The sequence below is a fragment of the Myotis brandtii genome, unplaced genomic scaffold, assembly GCF_000412655.1.
Source record: "Myotis brandtii unplaced genomic scaffold, ASM41265v1 scaffold902, whole genome shotgun sequence".
In the NCBI taxonomy this organism is placed as follows: domain Eukaryota; kingdom Metazoa; phylum Chordata; class Mammalia; order Chiroptera; family Vespertilionidae; genus Myotis; species Myotis brandtii.
The window spans coordinates 3,534,106-3,553,751 of record NW_005371709.1 but is presented as its reverse complement, the minus strand read 5'-3'; the positions used below and the strand labels follow the sequence as shown (position 1 = coordinate 3,553,751).

Genomic DNA, 19,646 nt, shown 5'->3' with positions numbered 1-19,646 from the left:
TTTCTTAATGTCTTCCCTTCTCTCTCCCTCCTCTGATTCATCTCATTCATTACCATCTGGATAATTTTACTACAGCACCATTTTATCACATCCTGCCTTTGCTGTGTCACCTGCAGCAGCTCCTGATTCTTTGCAAATAAAATCCCAACTCTCCTACCAAAATTCCCAAATGCTTCCTGGAGGCAAGGGTCTGTACTTTCTCACTTCCGTGCCTGGATCTCATGCTTTCACCTACCATCGTGTGCACAGCTGGAGTTCACTAATGGAGACTAGAAGTCACATATAAGCTGCTGCTTCCATCAATTCCCTTGTTCTTGGCATCATTTTTCACCTTGTAGACGAAGGTGAAACCCCAAGTTATCACTAAAATATAGAATTTTCTTGTATTTATTAGCATCAAGGATATATAGCTACAGATTTCTTCTCAATGGCAAAAGGAAAAATGTAAAGATTTTTAGATATATCTACAGTGAAATATTACTCAGCCCCCCCCCCCAAAATAATGATATCTTACCATTTGCAACAGCATGAATGGACCTAGGGCAGTGATGGTGAACCTTTTGAGCTCGGCGTGTCCGCATTTTGAAAAACCCTAACTTAACTCTGGTGCTGTGTCACATATAGAAATTTTTTGATATTTGTAACCATAGTAAAACAAAGACTTATATTTTTGATATTTATTTTATATATTTAAATGCCATTTAACAAAGAAAAATCAACCAAAAACATGAGTTCGCGTGTCACCTCTGACATGCGTGTCAGATTCGCCATCACTGACCTAGGGGGTATTATGCTAAGTGAAATAAGTCAGACAGAGGAAGAAAATTACCATATGATTTCACTTATATGTGGAATCTAAAAATCAAAATAAGCAAAACAGAAACAAACTCATAGATACAGAGAACAAACAGATGGTTGCCAGAGGGGAAGGGGGCTGGGGGAACAGGGCTGGGGGCTCGGTGAAAAAGGTGAAGGGATTCAGAAAAGTACAAATTGGTAGTTACAAAATAGTCACGGGAATGCGAAGTACAGCACAGGGAATATAGTCCATCATATTGTAATAACTGTGTGGTGTCAGGTGGGTGCTAGACTTATTGGGGGAGTCACTTCATAAAGTATGTAAATACCTAACCACTACGCTGTACACCTGAAAGTAATATAATACTGAATGTCAACTGTAAGTGAAATAAATGTTTTAACAAAATGAAACAACTGCCCTATGTGTACATATAAGAAGAAACTACCAGTGTTCCGAAGGAGGCAGCGCCACACTGCAGAAGACACTTGCTGCCAAGAACCAAGCACAGCTGCTCAGGCAGCAGAGGAAGCTGGTGCTCAGAGAAAAAAACCAAACCAAACCAAACTCTGCCCGCACAGTCAAGGATGGCAAAGCTCCCAGATGCACAGCTTGAAATAAGTAGAGGATACACGGTATTTCATATAAAAGAAAAGAAAACTGCCGGAAGCAGACGTTTTCTCTCTCAAACGGACTTCTCCCAGGGCACGTCCACAGGACAGCAGGACTCCCGGGGATAAAGCGATGCTTGCTGGTGGGAAGAGGCTCACTTCTCCAGTGAACCAGGGAAAACCCGCATCCTTCCCCTTCTTCCCCGCCCACACACGCACTCAGTAAAGCTCTCTAAAACCATCATGTGGGTACCAAGAATTGCCTCAAATGGGAAAACAAATCAACACTGAGCTACGAAGAGCGGCCAGTGACCAGGTGTGCTCTCGGTCTCCTCGTGGCCGTCATCCTCCACCCAAGTCAGGAGCTCGGGATGTGTCTGACAGCACGTGGGACTGCAGCGTGAAGGAGAGGGCAGAATCTGGACCCACAGGGGCCGGGCAGATATGTTCATCCTATCTTTTTTTTTTTTCTAATATGTTTTTATTGATTTCAGAGAGAAAGGGAGAGAGAGATAGAAACATCAATGATGAGAGGGAATCATTGATCGGCTGCCTCCTGCACGCCCCACACTGGGGATCAAGCCTACAACCCAGGCATGTGCCCTTGACCGGAATCAAACCCCGGGACCATTAAGTCTGCAGCTGATGCTCTATCCACTGAGCCAAACCGGCTAGGGAGGTAAAAATAATAAATAAAAAGCCGGAGTATGGAACCAGCTGCTGCTGTCAGAGTAATGAACCATGAACTGAAAAGACCCTGACAGTATCATCAAGCAAACCAAGGCAATCAAGTCCTCCTCTCTCCAGCCTTGCAGTCTCCCTCTAGTGCCCCCTACTGGCAGGGCCTAGGGGAAAGGTAGAGTTGGAGCTAAGAGACAATAAATAGCCTAAGAACCAGACAGGCATCATCACATTTTAAATTTTTGTGGGTAATATTTTCAATAGCAGTGATTCAAAGAAAATTAAATAAGACAATGGCTGGTATAACATTTTGATGATTTATAATGTTATAATACATAGAGATCTGATTTCAGACCAAACTGGGACTTCTTTAAAGACAAAATACCAAATTACCAACTGATATTAATTTAAAGGGCTTCCTCTGGGCCTAGCACTCAGCTCAGCAGGCAAAGGAGGTGAGATCTGTACCCACAGCCAGATGGCAGAGCCCGAGCTCTTGGTCATATCTCTGTGCCAGGTCTCCATCCCTTTTGCCGGTTCTTCCTCTGGCCATACCATGGGGATGAACACAACAGCCCCAGCTCTTGCCAGAGTCTATTGCTTGCTCCATGATGCAGGGCCACTTGGTAGTTAAGACTGTTCTCCCATGAAGCTTTCAGCATTTCAATCACCAAAGGCCCAACGAACAGTGAGGGCCAGAATGGACTCATCCCCAGGTTTTGATCGTTAGCAAGCAGTCATAGCATCCTGGAACCACGGAGCTACATTAAAAGTCCTTCTGAGATACAGTATTTGAATCCCTTCTGTAACATTTCCTACTTGAGACCATTTACTAGCTCTGTGACTTTGAGCAGGTTGTTTAGCCCAATGGGAATGTTAGTACCAACCCGACTGGGGTTGTGTGGATTCAGTCAGTGAGGCTTGTCGGTACTTGCCTTTGTCACACAGAGATGCTCAGGAAATGAGATCTATCAAGTGTATCAATGAAAGACGCTAATTTCATTTGCACATAAAGTTATGAAAACATCTCTTTATGGCAATAATTATCATCAAAAGATCAGCCCATTTCATCCCAAAAGATCTGTTTTTGAGGCCTATAATAGGCTATTCTCCAGACAGCCTTGTAGTCCACTGAAAAAGCTGAGACAGATACCATGTGGAGTCTGAAGACCTAATTCAAGCTCTGGTTCTGCCACTTATTCTGCGATCTTGAGCAACTTGTCTGAATCTTGTTTTTTTTTCCCACTTATAAAATGTATCAACATAGCTAAAATGCCAACCATGAAATACTATGGAGCAATTATAAGCAATAGATTAGAACACAGAACAACATGGATGGATCTGAAAACATTGTTTGTTTTTAATATGTGTTTATTGATTTCAGAGAGACAGGGAGAAGGGGAGAGGGAGAGAGAGATAGAAACATCAATGTGAGAGGAACACCAATCAGCTGTGTCCTGCACATCCCCTACTGGGGATCGAGTCTGCAACCCAGGCATGTGCCCTGACTGGTCATTGAACTGGTGACCTCTTGGTGCATGGGTCGATGCTCAATCCACTGAGCCACACCAGCCTGGCTGAAAATATAGTTTTGAGTGAATGAAATAAGTGATCAGCAGAATGAGAAATATAACAATGCCATTTATGTAAAATCCAAACAACCACATACAATGTATTATAACAGCCATGTGAATTCTAGAAATCCCATGTGTTGCAATGATTGTCTATGAAAGGAAGAGAATGCAAGCAAGTTGGGAGATTAAAAGAAATAAAAAATAAAGACAAGAGGGGCCTCGACACATAAACAAACAAACAAATAAATAAAATGGGAAAATGATGCTTCCCTACCTTTCTCATAAGATCTGATGAAATTATACATAGCATAGGAAAGCAAACATTAATTTCCTGTTTCTGTTATGATCTCCACATTAGACAACGAGGCAGAAATTTCCCATCACTCTTCAGCAGGAAGAACATCACCAGGGAAGGGCCCAGGAACCTTGCCCTGGCTTCAGAGCCTGCTGGTGAGATGACATCAGAGCTCTTCTGAAGGAGGGGTAGACTCTCCTCACTGCTGGAGACACCACCTTCAGACACAGCTGGGGCAGCAGCAGCCGCCTTCCCATGGACTCGCTGCAAATGGCCCACTCGGGCCCTCGGAAGAAGAGACCCAGGCAGATGGGTGCCTCGATGGCTTCTCCTCCTCAGGACATCAAGTTCCGAGATTTGGTCCTCTTCATTTTGGAGAAGAAAATGGGAACCACCCGCAGAGCCTTCCTCATGGAGCTGGCTCGAAGGAAAGGATTCAGGGTGGAGAACGAGCTCAGGTAGGACACCACTGATTTCATTTGTGAGTCAGTTTTGTGAACAGCTCCTTTGAAACCCAAGAATCCTGTGTTTCCTCCCATGTAGGGAAGAGGTGATGAAACCAAGGAACAGATCTGAGCCAATTAGGGGAAGTAAGATGAGTGGTGACTGAATAGAATTATATTGAAAATAATTAGCATCCAAAAATAAGGTACAATTTTTTTTTGCCTTTGACTTTTATGAGATGAGGTATCTAAGGAGGATAAACAGAAACCTAGTTGAAAAATCAAGGCTGAAGCCACTCAATTTCATTCTTGACCAGTTTGAACAAAACACCACCGAGTTCAATCAAAAAATTTCAGCTACTTTGAGGCAAAAAGAATGCTTTGGCTGCCTGGCTCTTGAGCTAAACATCTGGCTGTGCTGAGGTGACCAGTGTCTGTGACAGGCTAGGATGAGTGACTATAGCTGACTCAGGTAGGCACCCCAATGTGGCCTTGATCTTACTTTTCCAACGAACAGTGTGAGTGGGGTTTGTAGAGAGAAGGATGCTCATTAAAGATTCAGGGGCAACTCTGAGGCTGAGGGTGATGGAAATGCTCAAGAGAACCGAGGCAATTGAAGCAACCATTGGGCTACTTGACTGGCTCACTCACAAACCCAGTCACATCCCAGCAATTAGGCTTATTGCTTTCCTCACTGTTATGTACGCTCTTCACTGGTCTCAAATAGATGGAAGAGAAAACAAACAATCCAGAAATAAATGGTATTAGAACCTTGACATAAATAGTTCCAACCAGAACCACCAGGGGCCTTGCAGTGCATAAAGAAGGATGATTAATACAACTGGCTGGCTTTGATGGTCAAAGGAATAGACTCACCGATTTTTTTTTTCCTTCAGGAAAAACGATAAGAATTCTATGTGAAAATAAATTTGCATTTACAAAATAGTCTTTGATGTTTAAAAATAAAACTGACAAGCCTTTCGTGCTGAAGAAATGTCAGCTTCAAATCGCTTGAGAGACATATGTAAAAAGTTGATAATCAGATGTGCTAATTTTCATGAGACACATTATTCATCTGAAAACACCATGTCACAGAAACATTTTATTTTTTATCAAAGTGCCTCATGCAGAAATTCTTGAGTCTTCCATGGCTTCTCTCCCTTCTGGTTTCTCTTTATATGGGCTCCTTTGCCCCTCCCTGCCTCTTTTTTCTCTTTAACCCCTATCTCATTTGTGATGTTAACCCAAAATATTGGATTGGGAGGAGGGGAAAGATGACATAGGCAAAGAGGCAGAGAGGGGGCAATATTTTAAAAAGAAATTGGAAAAAAAAACACACCAGAAATTAAAAGCCTTAGCAAATACGGAACCGCTTTTTTGTGGTAAAGAAATTTGGCGAGGGCCGGGCAGGGAGGTGAGAGCCAGATGGTCAAGGTAGCACTTACATAGAAAGCTCTCTGTTGAACGGTCCATACTTCCAGCAGCATGAGAGCCAGATGGTCAAGGTAGCACTTACATAGAAAGTCCATACTTCCAGCAGCGGCTGGCTAGTGAGGTCACAGGCACAGCTATAAACCATACCTGGTGGCGGAGGCAGGTACTTGGCAAGTTTCTTCTGGCAAGAGAGCTCTAGAGGCAACGCTGTGCCCAGATGCCCGCTGCCAGGGGCCAAGCCCAGCTGCTCGGGCGACAGAGGAAACTGGTGCATGGTGAGCAAACTGCTGCTGTGTGTGCGATGGTGGCAGAGTTCCCAGGCTGGCAGCCCAGCAGACACATTAAATACAAATGTGTTCTATGGCACAACAATAAACCACAGGAAGTAGAAGTCCTAGCTCGCAAACGGAATTTCTGTACTGAGACACGCACACGCTCACTGGAAAGGACAATAGACATCATTGCAGGGGAAAGCTCTAGATAAGAAATCTGGAGACCTCAAATTCTGGCCCTGACGCTTCCCAGCCACGTCATGTGAGGCGAGACGCCCTCTCTGCTCTCTGACCTTGGTTTCCAGATAAATGGTTTAGTCTGATGTCACCACCCGATGTGATGCTGGATGCCAATGCGCTTTGATAAATTAAAAGTTATGCAACTATAAAGTGTGATTGTTTTCTTGTTAGTTAGCTGGATCCCTTGACCTTTACAGCAAAACCCTAAGGAGAGGGTTCTTTCTCCACAATATGAACTAGGTCAAGTGATATAAACAAGTAGAACAAAGACAGGAAGGAAATAAAAATGTTATAAGTGCTTATTTGGGGGGCGGAGAGGGAGTAGTAGTGAGAAATTATGGCTGCTTTTATTCTCCATTTTCCAAATTGTTTACAATATGCATCTATTTTAAAAATGAAAATAAAAGCTGATTTTGATGCTTCTCAATAGTGAAGGCTGGCTATCCCTGTTCTTTCTAGTAAATAAATTCTGAGAAGAAGGAGCTAAAGGGGGGAAAGGATGTTCTGAAAATAGGCAATAACCTTCATAGTTCCTAGCACATTCTTTGGCTTCCAGGAGGATTAAATCTGAGGGAAAATCTGATTCTTCCTTTACCTGGGCCTGAGCACAGCTTAGAAAAAGCGCACCTGCATGCCCTGAACTGTCTGGAGCTGTTATATTCCCCAGCACATGTGCACATACCCTTCCATGTTGAAGAAGAAAGAGCTGTGGCTGGAAGGATGGCTCTTCAGTGTTGTGTCACCGGCAGTTTAACACTTGCTGGGTTCCACTGTTCAAGCTGTAGAAGTCCAGCAGATGACACTTTCGTCCTGCCTAGACCTCCATAACTTGTCTACAAGGCTACCTTTGGAAGGCATTGTCGTCAGTAAAAGCAAGGCATACCATTGTGGCATCACAAGTAAAGGGTTCTGTTCATACCCACGCTGCACAATATGTGCGTGGTCCTGGACATGCAAACTAGAGGAAGACATGAGCCCTGCCAGCAAGGAGTTTATGATGAGACAGGGGAGTCGGGATTGTAGCTTAGTTATCATCTAGAATTAAGAGACCATAATATAGTTTCCAAGTGTGTACTAGTATCCTTCTCCTTCTCCTTCTCCTCCTCCTCCTCCTCCTCCTCCTCCCTTCTTCTTCTTCTTCTTCTTCTTCTTCTTCTTCTTCTTCTTCTTCTTCTTCTTCTTCTTCTTCTTCTTCTTCTTCTTCTTCTTCTTCTTCTTCTTCTTCTTCTTCTTCTTCTTCTTCTTCTTCTTCTTCTTCTTCTTCTTCTTCTTCTTCTTCTTCTTCTTCTTCTTCTTCTTCTTCTTCAATTAGCATTTTCCTTCCCTGATTCCTTCACTATCCATTCATTTCAATGACTAGAGAGTCAGCTCTTAGAAAGGCAAACATTCAGAAGAGAACTCCCAATTTCATTCTCCATGGGAAGCAAAGGCTCTAACTCACACTGATGCCTCCTGTCATAATGATTCAAGAAATGTGTTTCTCCTCTGAATAAGCGCCAAGTAGCAAATCCAGGTGGCCAGCCACATGGACCAACTCCCCTAGTGCCCCTCAGTGCCTTTCCCTTAACACACCCCAGCCTTTAAAAGGTCTCCTGCCTCGTTTCTTTGAAGTTGAACTGCCCTCATGCTGGACCCTCTTCCCTATTGCAGTAGTTATCCTATATAATAAAAGGCTAATATGCAAATTGACCGAACAGCAGAATGACTGGTTGTTATGATGTGCACTGACCACCAGGAGGTAGATGCTCAACACAGGAGCTGCTCCCTGGTGGTCAGTGCACTCCCACAGGAGGAGCACCGCTCAGCCAGAAGCTGGGGCTCACGGCTGGTAAGCACAGCAGCAGTAGAGGGAGCCTCTCCCACCTCCGCGGTAGCACTAAGGATGTCCGACTGATGGCTTAGGCCCGCCCCCTTCCACCCTCCCCACCCCCGGGAGCGGGCCTAAACCATCAGTTGGACATCCCCCAAGGGCTCCCGGACTGCAAGAGGATGCAGGCTGGGCTGAGGGACCCTTTCCCCCCACCCCCCGAGTGCCTGAATTTCATGCACCGGGCCTCTAGTTACTAAATAAAATCTATCCTTGCAGCTCTCACTAGTGTCCGGCTTTGTTTATCTTTAACAGTGTCCTATCACTTCAAATTTGTGGTGTCTGAAATAAAAACATTAAAGGTCATTGCCAAATAAACTGAACACCAGATGAAAAAGATGCTATCAGCTCTAGAAAATATGATGTTGAACTAGTCCATCTGTAGGCCCCTTCCAGGCCCAGTGTCCAAACACATTTTTCTTTATATTCTTTTCTTACTTCCCCCCCCCTAACCTTGAACCTCTCCTCCTTACGCCCTTCAATGTCTAAGACCTACGACCCCTGGAAGCCCTCTTAGAGGAGAGAACTTCCTCCCTGGAGCATGGGAGATCCATGACCTCCCACTGGCTTTGCTCCTCATCTCATCCAGTTACCCTTCCTTGACTCCAAGGGCAAGGGCGTCACCAGGGCCATCATACACACCTCACTCTGACCTCTGGCAATTTCCTTAGACATGGCAGGCTTCAGGAAATACTTGCTCAAAAGAATGATTTATCTGGTGAATATGGAACCAGCCGGAGGAACTTGTGATTTCCAAGATTAATTTTTGTAATTAAATTTTTTTTCTACAATGCACCAGTATTACTTTTGTAAGCAGCAAATTGATACTTTATTTTTATAAATTCAGGAGCATGCTATGTAAACTCTAGTCCAGCTCTGGTCCAAATTACTTTGTATTTCAAAATTTGTGGAATTTAAATTAATGAAAATGCTCACCCTACCATTTCAGATGGGCCAGAAAGTTAAGGCAAGACCCTCTCAGTTTTAAGTCTATCAGGGCTGGAAATAGAAACCTGTCTTTACTGCTTCGATTTTCCTGTTTCAGGGATTCGGGAACAGATCAGTTGTTAAGTGGAATTGGCTGTTTTTAAACTGTAAACAGCTCAGATTAACTGTAAATTACTATTTAAAGGCATTGCTTAAAAAAAAACCCAAGTCCTACATCCGATGGGAAGGATCAGGAATGACCTTTCCAGGGAAAGAAAACCGTTTTAAAGACAAAGATAAAAGCAGGTGCCCGCCCATGAAAACTGGGGACATCAGATTGGGGGTCTGTCTCCAGGCAAAAGGGATGCTGCCTCTTTCTTCATGGAGAGTTTTTCTAATTATACTGAGAGGCAGGACCAACTAGGAAAAGAAAGACAGGAAGAGCCAGGATACAGATACCAGAGGAAAAAAATTCAGAACTAAGATTTATGAGTTAATTCCACAACTCAGGCCTTTCCAGACATCTGAGTGCCACATTGGGGCTCTTATATCTCTTACCACATGCGTTTTTATACTCGTAATGGGTTTCCTTTCATTGTTCCTAAACTGAATTGTTAAACATAATTTAGCGTTGTCCTAAGGCAGTGATGGCGAACCTCTGACACGCGAACTCATTTTTTTTTGGTTGATTTTTCTCTGTTAAATGGCATTTAAATATATAAAATAAATATCAAAAATATAAGTCTTTATTTTACTATGGTTGCAAATATCAAAAAATTTCTATATGTGACACGGCCCCAGAGTTAAGTTAGGGTTTTTCAAAATGCTGACACGCCGAGCTCAAAAGGTTCGCCATCACTGTTAAGATATAATATAAAAACTATGAAACCCATTAAACCATGCCTGGTAGGTATAATTTTAAAATGTAGACATGAATAAACACATATGCCTTTTAAATGTTCAGGTGTGCCCGCTAAAATTACCCGATGTACCTGCAGAGAAACGCGTGCCGTGTTGGGAAACTTTGCTGTAACTGAGCACAACATCCAGTTCAAAGATCTTCCTTTACAGACGCGTTTCTCAAAGCGGAGTTCTTGGGCTGGGGGCGGGGGGGGAAGTTAAAACATGGGCGCTCCCATGAAGAGGCAGGGGCTGTTCCCCTTTCCTTGCATCTAGGAGGGCTTGTGACTGCTTCGACCAATAGAGTGACATAATGTGACTTTTGAGGTAGAGTCATAAAAGGCCCTGTGGCTTCTACTATTCCTGGATCCCAGAACCTCCTGCAAGGAGTTTGAGTGCCCCTGAGAGGCCATGCAAAGGTGTCAGGTTCACATCTGGAACGTCGCACCTCCATGGGGACCACACCAAACAGAAGGATCACCAGCCAAGCTGCCTGAATTCCTGACCCACAAAATTGCAGATATAATGAAATCATTACCTGTGTTAAGCCAGTACATTTTGGGGCAGTTGGTACGTAGCAGTAGATAACCAGGACTGACTGACTACGTCAGAATCATGGAGGGAGTTTGTCAAAAATGCATGTTCCTGAGCCCTGGTAAGACTTACTGAATCTGAATCTCTGGTAATAGGGCCCGGCATCTGAATTTTCACCCAGCTTTCTGGGTGTCTTGGATAAACACTAGAGTTTAAGAAACATTCCTGCCCTGACCGGTGTGGCTCAGTTGATTGGATGTCATCCCATGCGCTGAAAAGTCACCAGTTCGATTCCTGGTCAGGGCACATGCCCAGCTTTCAAGTTCCATCCTGGTAGGGCAGTGGTTCTCAACCTTCTGGCCCTTTAAATACATTTCCTCATGTTGTGACCCAACCATAAAATTATTTTCGCTGCTACTTCATAACTGTAATGTTTCTACTGTTATGAATCGTAATGTAAATATCTGATATGCAGGATGGTCTTAGGTGACCCCTGTGAAAGGGTCGGTCGACCGCCAAAGGGGTCGCGACCCACAGGTTGAGAACCGCTGTGGTAGGGGGGTATGCAGATTGATGGTTTGCTCTCACATCAATGTTTCTCTCTCTCACCTGCTCCTCTCCCGTCTTTTTCTAAAAATCAATAAAAAAAAACTTTAAAAAAAGAGAAATATTCCTTTGGAGCCCTTGATGAATCAATTCATTTATTCATTCTACCAATGGTCTACCTATTGACCATTACTATGAATCTGGCCATGTGCTGGGCACCAGGCCTGGTTATAACCCAGACTGTAGCCAGGCAGATCGTAACACTGTCCCTGCCCTCGGGCACCAAGGAGCACGAGGAGCACGTTTCAGTTCAGCACTAGTTGCAGAAGAGCCTGCGCATCTGCCCTGCGGGGAGCTGAGGGACAAATTCCATCTCATAACTGCTTTGGTTGGTTCAGGGCCTCCCAAACCTAGGCCAGCACATTAGTTAGTCGTGGCTAAGAGACTGGGTGCATTTAAGGAACTGAATCCACTGATATTTCAGGAGCAGCCATCTCGGCAGTGCCTGGGGGTCTTTGGGAAGTTGGGGACCGCCTTGTGAGGCTGCCTGCCACCTTTTATTGTGAGAAGAAAGCCCAGGGCAAGGCAGATACACCTCAGCCCCACCCCAGGTCTTTCTGTCCTTGAAAATGACATTTATGTATATTTTCTCTCCTAAGGAGAAAAAATGATGATAGATGGTTCATGACAGAAAATACATTAAAACACCAAAACAAAACCTCACCCAGGGCTCTAACCACAGAGTAGTAGAACGTTAAGAGACTGCTTGAGTCATGCACACCTGGGTTTGAATTCTGGCTTCATGTAGCCTCCGTGAGCCTCGGTTTTCTCATCTAAAATTATACTGCCCACCTCCTAAGACTCTTGGGGGGACCAAGTAAGCATATACTGTTGGGCCTTTGTATCCACTGGTTCTCCATCCACAGATTCAACCAATCGTAGATGGAAAATAACTTTAAAATTCCTGGAAGTTGATCCCTTAACAATACAGTATACTAACTATTCACATAGCACTTACATTGTATAGGTGCTATAGGTAATCTAAAGTTGGTTTAAAATACATGAGAGGGTGTGCATAGGTTATATGCAAATACTATACCGTTTTATGTAAGGGACTAGAGCATCCAAGGATTTTGGTATCCATGGGGGTCTTGGAACCAATCCTCTGTGGATACCGAGGGACAACTGTATACTAGTACATGTGTGTATGTGGTTATTATTTTTTCTAATATTCTGGAGTACTTCTCTCTCACCTTTATCTTCTGTATATGCCTGTATGTTATTTTGTCACTCTTTCCCTGATTTTTCCAGGCATCTGATGTCTCTGCTAGAGCAGGGCTGTGTCCTCAGTGAGGAGACAGTGGTGGTGGAGCACGGGTGGAAAGAGTGGATGGTGCGGGGCATGGATTTGAAAGATGAGCCCCAGGGCTCCTCCTTCCTGGGTTGAGGCAAAGCCCAGGGCTCAGAGAGCCTGGCAGCCTCCCTGTGGCTTCTCCATGTTGGTGTGTAACTATGGCAACTGTCCTTTCAGGCTTTCTGGGACAATTCTATTTGTCTCGCAGTCTTATTGTAGTTCATATGATATTGGACATAAAACACCAAAACATGAGTTCTATGTGGCAGCAGCAGGGACAGTGGGCTAATGGCATTACCTAGGAAGTGTTATTGTATCTCTATTGCTGCCCTTTGGTGGGGATGCTCTGAGGACCTTGAGGAGAGAGGAGAGCTTCTGATTCTGGAAGTCCCCACAGCTGGTGACTTGTCTTGCCTTCTGCAGTGATTCCGTCACCCACATTGTGGCAGAAAACAACTCAGGTTCCGATGTCCTGGAGTGGCTTCAGGTGCAGAAGGTAAGAGCCAGCTCACAGCCAGAACTCCTCGACGTCTCCTGGCTGATAGAATGTATGAGCGCAGGAAAGCCAGTGGCGACGACAGGACAACACCAGCTCGTCGTAAGTGTCCTGGTTGTGATTTCCACTGTCCGTGGCTTGATGGTTGGGAACATGGGCTACAGAATCAGCAGACCTGGGTTCTCTGCTCACGCCCCGTGTGACCTTGGGCAAGTCACTTAGCTTTTCTGGGCTTCAGTTTCCTCCTCTATAATAGAGGATAACAATAGCACCCACTTCAAAGGATGGGTCTGAGGATTAGAATAACATACATGCAAAACACTTAACACAAAGCCTGACCTTACTAAATGGTAGCCATTTTTATGAAGAGGTACACACACAAATTCAAAATATTGAAGACTTGATGTTCTGGGGCCAGAGAAGTTGAGGGTTTCTATTTTTTTCTTACTGTGGCCATTCATAAAGCAAAAGATTAAGAAAGTTAAGCTCTCAATTCAAAATCCTTCACCATCATGCTAGAACCCTCAGGAAGAAGGTTCGTTTCCTTTTCATAGAAAAGGAAAATGAATACCTTAATCAATAAAGAAAAAAATTATTAAAAAAAAGAAAAGGAAAATGGTATTTCACTGATGGTCCTTTTTCATGTTTTTTTTTCCTGATTGGAAAAATAATGCATGTTAATTATAACAAATTCAAATAGCAGAGATTTGTATAATATAAAATTTGACTCTCCTAAAATTTTATCCTCTTTCCAGAGATAATTGCCATCAAACTGCTTCCAATTTTTTCTTCATGCACGTCTATGATTATTACTCTTGATTGTCATTAAACATGAATGCTCATGCAATTGTTTAGGTGAGAAGAGACTATTCGGGTGGCCCCAACCCAGAGCCCCAGGAGACTCCACCACTTGCTGGAAGAAAGATCTCTCCATACGCGTGTCAGAGAAGAACCACTTTAAACAACCGTAACCACATATTCACGGTAACCGGGTTTCACAGCACCCAGGGCCGATGAGGCCTGCAGGTCCTTCCCATGAGTCTACAAATTGTGAATTCTTCTGAAAAGCTAGGAAAGTTTTTCCCACACTCACCACCACCCCCTCCCCCCGCACATACACACCCTAATCTCTGGTTTTCTTTCTATCAAGAATGGACCTACTTCTATCACAGAAATGGACAAATCTATTTGGATTATACTCTTTAAAGATGGTAGATTACTATTTATTAAGAGTCATCATTATTGGGCACCACACTTGTCAAAGGCAAATATTCTGAAAAAGCAAATACAGTGATTAGTCCAAACTATAGTAAGAGCAAATTACATAGAAATAGCCATACTGCACTAACAGCCTGTGCTGGGAAACCGAAAGTGCTTCTCGCTTCTCTGATGTTAACTAGCTCGGGGAAGTCAATTCCTCTCTCTGAGACCCAGTTTCTTCTCCATTCAATTAGAAAGTAGCTAGGATTATCTCTAAAGCCCCATCCAGCCCTGAAGTTTGGCAATTGCGGTTCAAATGAGCCTAACAAGCCCACAACTGCTTGTCCTCCAGCGTCGAGTCAGTTGTCAGGTGGGTAAGGCATGCAGCACTACGGTGAATAGAAGACTTCTGTGCGAGGAGGACCAGGAAATGGGCACCATGTGCACGATGCCACACAGCTGCAGCTGCTTCCTCCTCCGCCAGAAGTGCAAACATACTCCACCTCAGATGACCCCGGCCCGGAGCCTGTGCCACCTGTGGTTACACCCGTCATGCGGCCAGCCTGTGTCAAGTGCTGACTGTACTTTATATACAAGCCAAGAGATGGGGATACCCAGTGATCAAGGCAGAATCCTGGCCTCAGGCCGGTGGGGAAGTCAGCAAGCAAAGAAGGAAGGATCAGTAACTCCAAGTAATAGCTGGTAGGATGCAGTGAGCATGAGAGCATGCTTCAGTTAAATCATTTCTGAATGTCTAATGGCAGTGAACTCAAACTTTCCTTTCACAACACTCTGAGGCCTGTCTTCTTATCAAACAGGAGAGGGGTGCAAAGGTACTGAAGACCCAATCCTGACCTTCAGGGAAAAGGGCAGGCAGGGTTCCGATACTTCAAGGAGAGCAAGAGACATTTGCCAGTGACCACGGGGCTGGGAAACAAGACCGTGTTTTACTCCTCTGGTTTTATTCTTCAGGATGCCTTTGAGGTCCTGGCTGAAAACTGTGAGTTTAGAGAAAACGAAGGCTCCTGTCTGGCATTCATGAGAGCGGCTTCTGTACTTAAGTCGCTGCCATTCACCATCATCAGTATGAAGGACACAGAAGGAATTCCCTGCTTGGGGGACAAAGTGAAGAGTATCATAGAGGTAAGGGTGAAATGTGATTTGTCACACCTCTAATAGGTAAGTAGGTAGGCAGGGAGAGAGAGAGAGAGAGAGAGAGAGAGAGAGAAAATATTTTCCTGTCAACTGTGTAGATATATTCATGACTTATTTACTTTCTCTAGATATATTAGATAGATGATAGATGATAGATAGATAGATAGATAGATAGATAGATAGATAGATAGAATCTATAACCAATAATATGACAGCTGGAGCTATGTGGGGCCAGCTAAGTGAAAAAAAGGACTCTCCTGTATTATTAACTAGAGGCCTGGTGCACGAAAATTCGTGCACTGGGGGGGGGGGCCCCTCAGCCCAGCCTACCCCCTCTAACAGTCCAGGAGCCCTCATGGGATGTCCTACTGATGACTTAGGCCCACTCCCCGCTGTGGGAGGCGACTGGGCTGATCAGGGGAAGGCGCTGCCCCCATCACCCTGCTGCTGCTGCCACTGCCGGCCTGCCCTCAGCCCTCGCAGCCACTGTGGCTTTGTTCAGAAGATGTCCGGTCTATCTGGTATAATTAGCATGTTACCCTTTTATTAGTACAGATCACAGTGAAAGACTCAAGTGACTTCAAAGCTCGACAGCAGGGGATGGTCTGACTTCAGACACAGGCTGGGTGAAGGGCCTCAGTTCCATCAGGGGACATCACCCTCTACGATGGTGGTGGGTGTAACGGGCAGTGGAGTTGATTCTGCATCTCTGTATAAGTTTCAGATAGAGAGCCAAGGGTGGGTGCCTATTTATTTAATGATGTGAAAGGATTCCCAGCAAGGCAGGTCGGTCACCCAGGAGTATGTTTCAGTATAGTCAAGTGCAAGGTCAATTATTCAAGATAAATAACCCTAACTCTATCTAGAGGAGGGTGGTGGCTCTGAGCCAGACATCATAAGGGCTTGAACTTCGTGTTGGCTTTCAATGGGTCCGAACCTAATCCACTCAGATAAAAAAAATCTTTGTTTCAGCAAGTTCGTATCCATTGAAAAGAAAATTATCACAAATATGTAGACACCTTTGGTCAGTGAATATTCTGGTTAGGTGTTCCATAGATTTGGACCCAAATCATTCTGTACCTTTGTTCCTGAGGATTGTAAAGTGACACTTGGAAATATATGACCTGGGATTTTCAAGATTATAGGGAAATAGTCTTGTTTTCTTTGGATAAGCTAGGGGAACATCCTCCACACAACGGGTGTGCATTTTATGAAAAGCCAAGCGATTTCAGCATCTTAGACTGTGATTGTCCAACATCACTAATTTAAAATATTTTCCAAATGTCTATGCAGGAAATTATTGAAGATGGGGAAAGTTCTGAAGTTAAAGCTGTGTTAAATGATGAGCGATATCAGTCCTTCAAAGTAAGTGATTTTACACATATTTACAAAAAGTGATTTTTCAGTTAATCCTATTACTCATTCTAGGTGGTTGTATGAGTCAGCCTGGGCTGCCCTAACAAGATGCCAAGGACTAGGTGGCTTAACTAACGAATATTTCTTTTCTCACAGTTCTGAGGCTGGAATTCTGAGATCAGAATGCCAGCATGGTTGGGTTCTGGTTAGGACTCTCTTCCTGGCTTGCAGGTGGCTTCCTTCTCAGTGTGCCCTCACATGAGATAGAGAGAGAACAAGCTCTCTGGTGTCTCTTCTTATAAGGGCACCAATCCCATCACTATGGCTCTACCCTCATGACCTCACCTAAAGCTAATCACCTCCCAAAGGCCCCATCTCCAAATACCATCACACTGGAGGGTAGGACTTCAGCATATGAATATATATACTAGAGGCCCAATGCACGAAATTCGTGCAAGAGTAGGCCTCGATCCCGCAGCTGCAGTCCCGGCTTCATCCGCAAGGTCATCTGGAAGGATACCCAGTCTAATTAGCATATTACGCTATTATTATTATAGATTCTTTTTTTGGGGGGGGAGCTGCAATTCAGTCCATACCAATGGTCTAGGAAGCAGATGCCTACATAAGTATAGGTGCTGGAGCTTATTGCCACGCTAGGATGAGATACAAATTACCTTACCTTCCAGGAGTCTGTCACCCATGGGCACAAATACCACAGGGACACGACAACCATGGGACGGAACAAACCTGCTTAAAGAGCAAACCTGTGTTGACAAGCTCCTTCCTGCTTCCTTGTCTACTTTGGAGCGGCTTTATTACCTCCCAATGCTCCTCACCTTGGAATTGAGAGACTTCTGCCAATCCCTTCAGTTCAGCAGGGATGCACAGGCCCAAAAGGTGGTGGTGGTGGGCAGGAGCCCGGGCTTGGAGGGCAGACAGACCGGGTTTCAGCCCGGGTTCTGCCACTTACCAGCTGTGTGATGGTGGAGAATTTATATAACCTCCATGCGCATCCCTCTTTAAAGTGTGAGGATAAATCTGCAGAGCATGAGTGTGTGTGAGGGACCCTTGGCGAAGGGAAATGCCGACAGGGATAGCTGTTGTCACAGGTGGACAGCACAGGCCATGCCGTGATCCCTATGCAGATGCCAGAACCTGCCTCCTCGTGTCTACTTCATTTATCAGGAGAGGACCCCCCTGAAACAAAAATTTCTCTAAAAAATTACTATCACCCACTTACTTGTCATATTGAGGAGAAACTGGGTGAGAGATTTGCCTAGTTTTTCTTAATCCCTTGACCTTGAAAAGTATCATTCGTTGTCATGACTATTTTAGAACTAAAGGCATGCCTCTCCTTCCCTTTCAGCTCTTTACTTCTGTTTTCGGGGTGGGACTGAAGACATCTGAGAAATGGTTCAGGATGGGTTTCAGGACCCTGAGTAAAATAAGGTCGGACAAAACCCTGAAATTCACACGAATGCAGAAAGCAGGTAAACCATGTCTCCTGAAAACCTCCCGTCGTTACCATGGGCTGGGCAGGTGGAGGTAGAGCTCTAAGTCAGCTGCATCTCAACTCTAATCCCCATGAGCTGAGGTGCTTGTGTGGCCTCTTTTCCTGCTGCGGTTAAAAGCAAACACTTTTGGAATCAGACAGCCCTGGATCCAAATCCAGGCTCCTGCAATCTCCAGCTGTGTGATCTTACATAAGTGTTAAAGTCTCTGAGCTTAAGTTACTTCATCTATAAAAGGGAGGTAATATTGATATGTAAGTGGGAAGTAAATCAGATAATGCAGGCAAAGTCCTTAGTGTTGTGCCCGGCACAGAGCAAATACACCCTTTATGTAGTGGTTGTCATTCCTTTATGTCCAGATGTCAAACCAGGTTGCTCTGTTGATCTGGTTCTTACTGAACTGATCCTTCTATCCTTTGGGTCCCAGTTGGGTAAGAGTCACCGGTGAGGAGTCAAGGGTAGAAAGTTGACATGGAGGATTAACAAGCAAAGGATATTTGAACAAACTAGAGTTGTTGTCTGCCACAAATATAGATCTGTTTTAGAAACTGTAGAACACCAGGACATAGAATGGAAATGGTGGAAATCCAGACGTAGGGTTGATCTGGTTGACCCAACCAGACTGGTTAATCTGGGAAGAGAAGACTGTGCTGACACAGGCATCCTGAAAGCCTGGTGGGCCTCCTGGAGGCTGGAAGTGGCTTGGTCACTTCCATTTAGGGAGTGCCCTGCTAAACCTTTTTTAAATGAAGAAATTCCAATGCATGGTTAAAAAAAATAATAATAGTAATTGTACATGTTTTAAATGTTTACTTTTAACATAGAAATACAATTTAATTGGGATTTGAAAGGGCATCATATCCACAATTGTGGGCCCTGTGGCTTCTGAGTTACACAGAATGATGAAGTTGCCAACATTTTAAAGATATAAAAGTAAGGGGAGGGGAGGGGACTCTTTCCCCCTCCCCACGTGGGAGTCTTGTTCTTCAATAAATTAAATTCCTACCTTTGCTATTAAAAAAATAAATAAATAAATAAACAAATAAATAAATAAATAAAAGTAAGGGGATCTTCTACAAGATGAGACTAGAAATAAAAGAAAACAGCTATCTTATGTTTAAGTGTTGAAAAGAAACAAGCAATGGAAAAGTAAACAAATCAAATTTTGGTGGTTCACATCAACATAGCTATACAAAACTCCTGCTCATCTCTCATCAAGTTGCTAACCTCAGAGATATTGCTGATATGCTTTATAAGATGACATATAGGAAATAAGAGTCTAGGGCAGTGGTTCTCAACCTTCTGGCCCTTTAAATACAGTTCCTCATGTTGTGACCCAACCATATTATTTTCGTCGTTGCTACTTCATAACTGTAATGTTGCTACTGTTATGAATCGTAATGTAAATATCTGATATGCAGGATGGTCTTAGGCGACCCCTGTGAAAGGGTCGT

The 19,646-nt window shown here is 44.1% G+C and overlaps 1 protein-coding gene across 1 annotated transcript in view; it reads left to right on the top strand.

Moving 5' to 3' along the window:
• Positions 1-4,135: 4,135 nt before the first annotated feature.
• Positions 4,136-19,646, top strand: part of DNTT (DNA nucleotidylexotransferase) — a 24,125-nt gene continuing 8,614 nt past the window's right edge. Inside the window, exons 1-6 of the mRNA XM_005885424.2 lie at positions 4,136-4,415; positions 12,898-13,072; positions 13,826-13,954; positions 15,143-15,313; positions 16,619-16,690; positions 18,048-18,171. Of these exons, the coding sequence (XP_005885486.1) occupies positions 4,213-4,415; positions 12,898-13,072; positions 13,826-13,954; positions 15,143-15,313; positions 16,619-16,690; positions 18,048-18,171 (874 nt within the window). The 5' untranslated portion in view covers positions 4,136-4,212. The remainder of the gene's footprint in view (positions 4,416-12,897; positions 13,073-13,825; positions 13,955-15,142; positions 15,314-16,618; positions 16,691-18,047; positions 18,172-19,646) is intronic.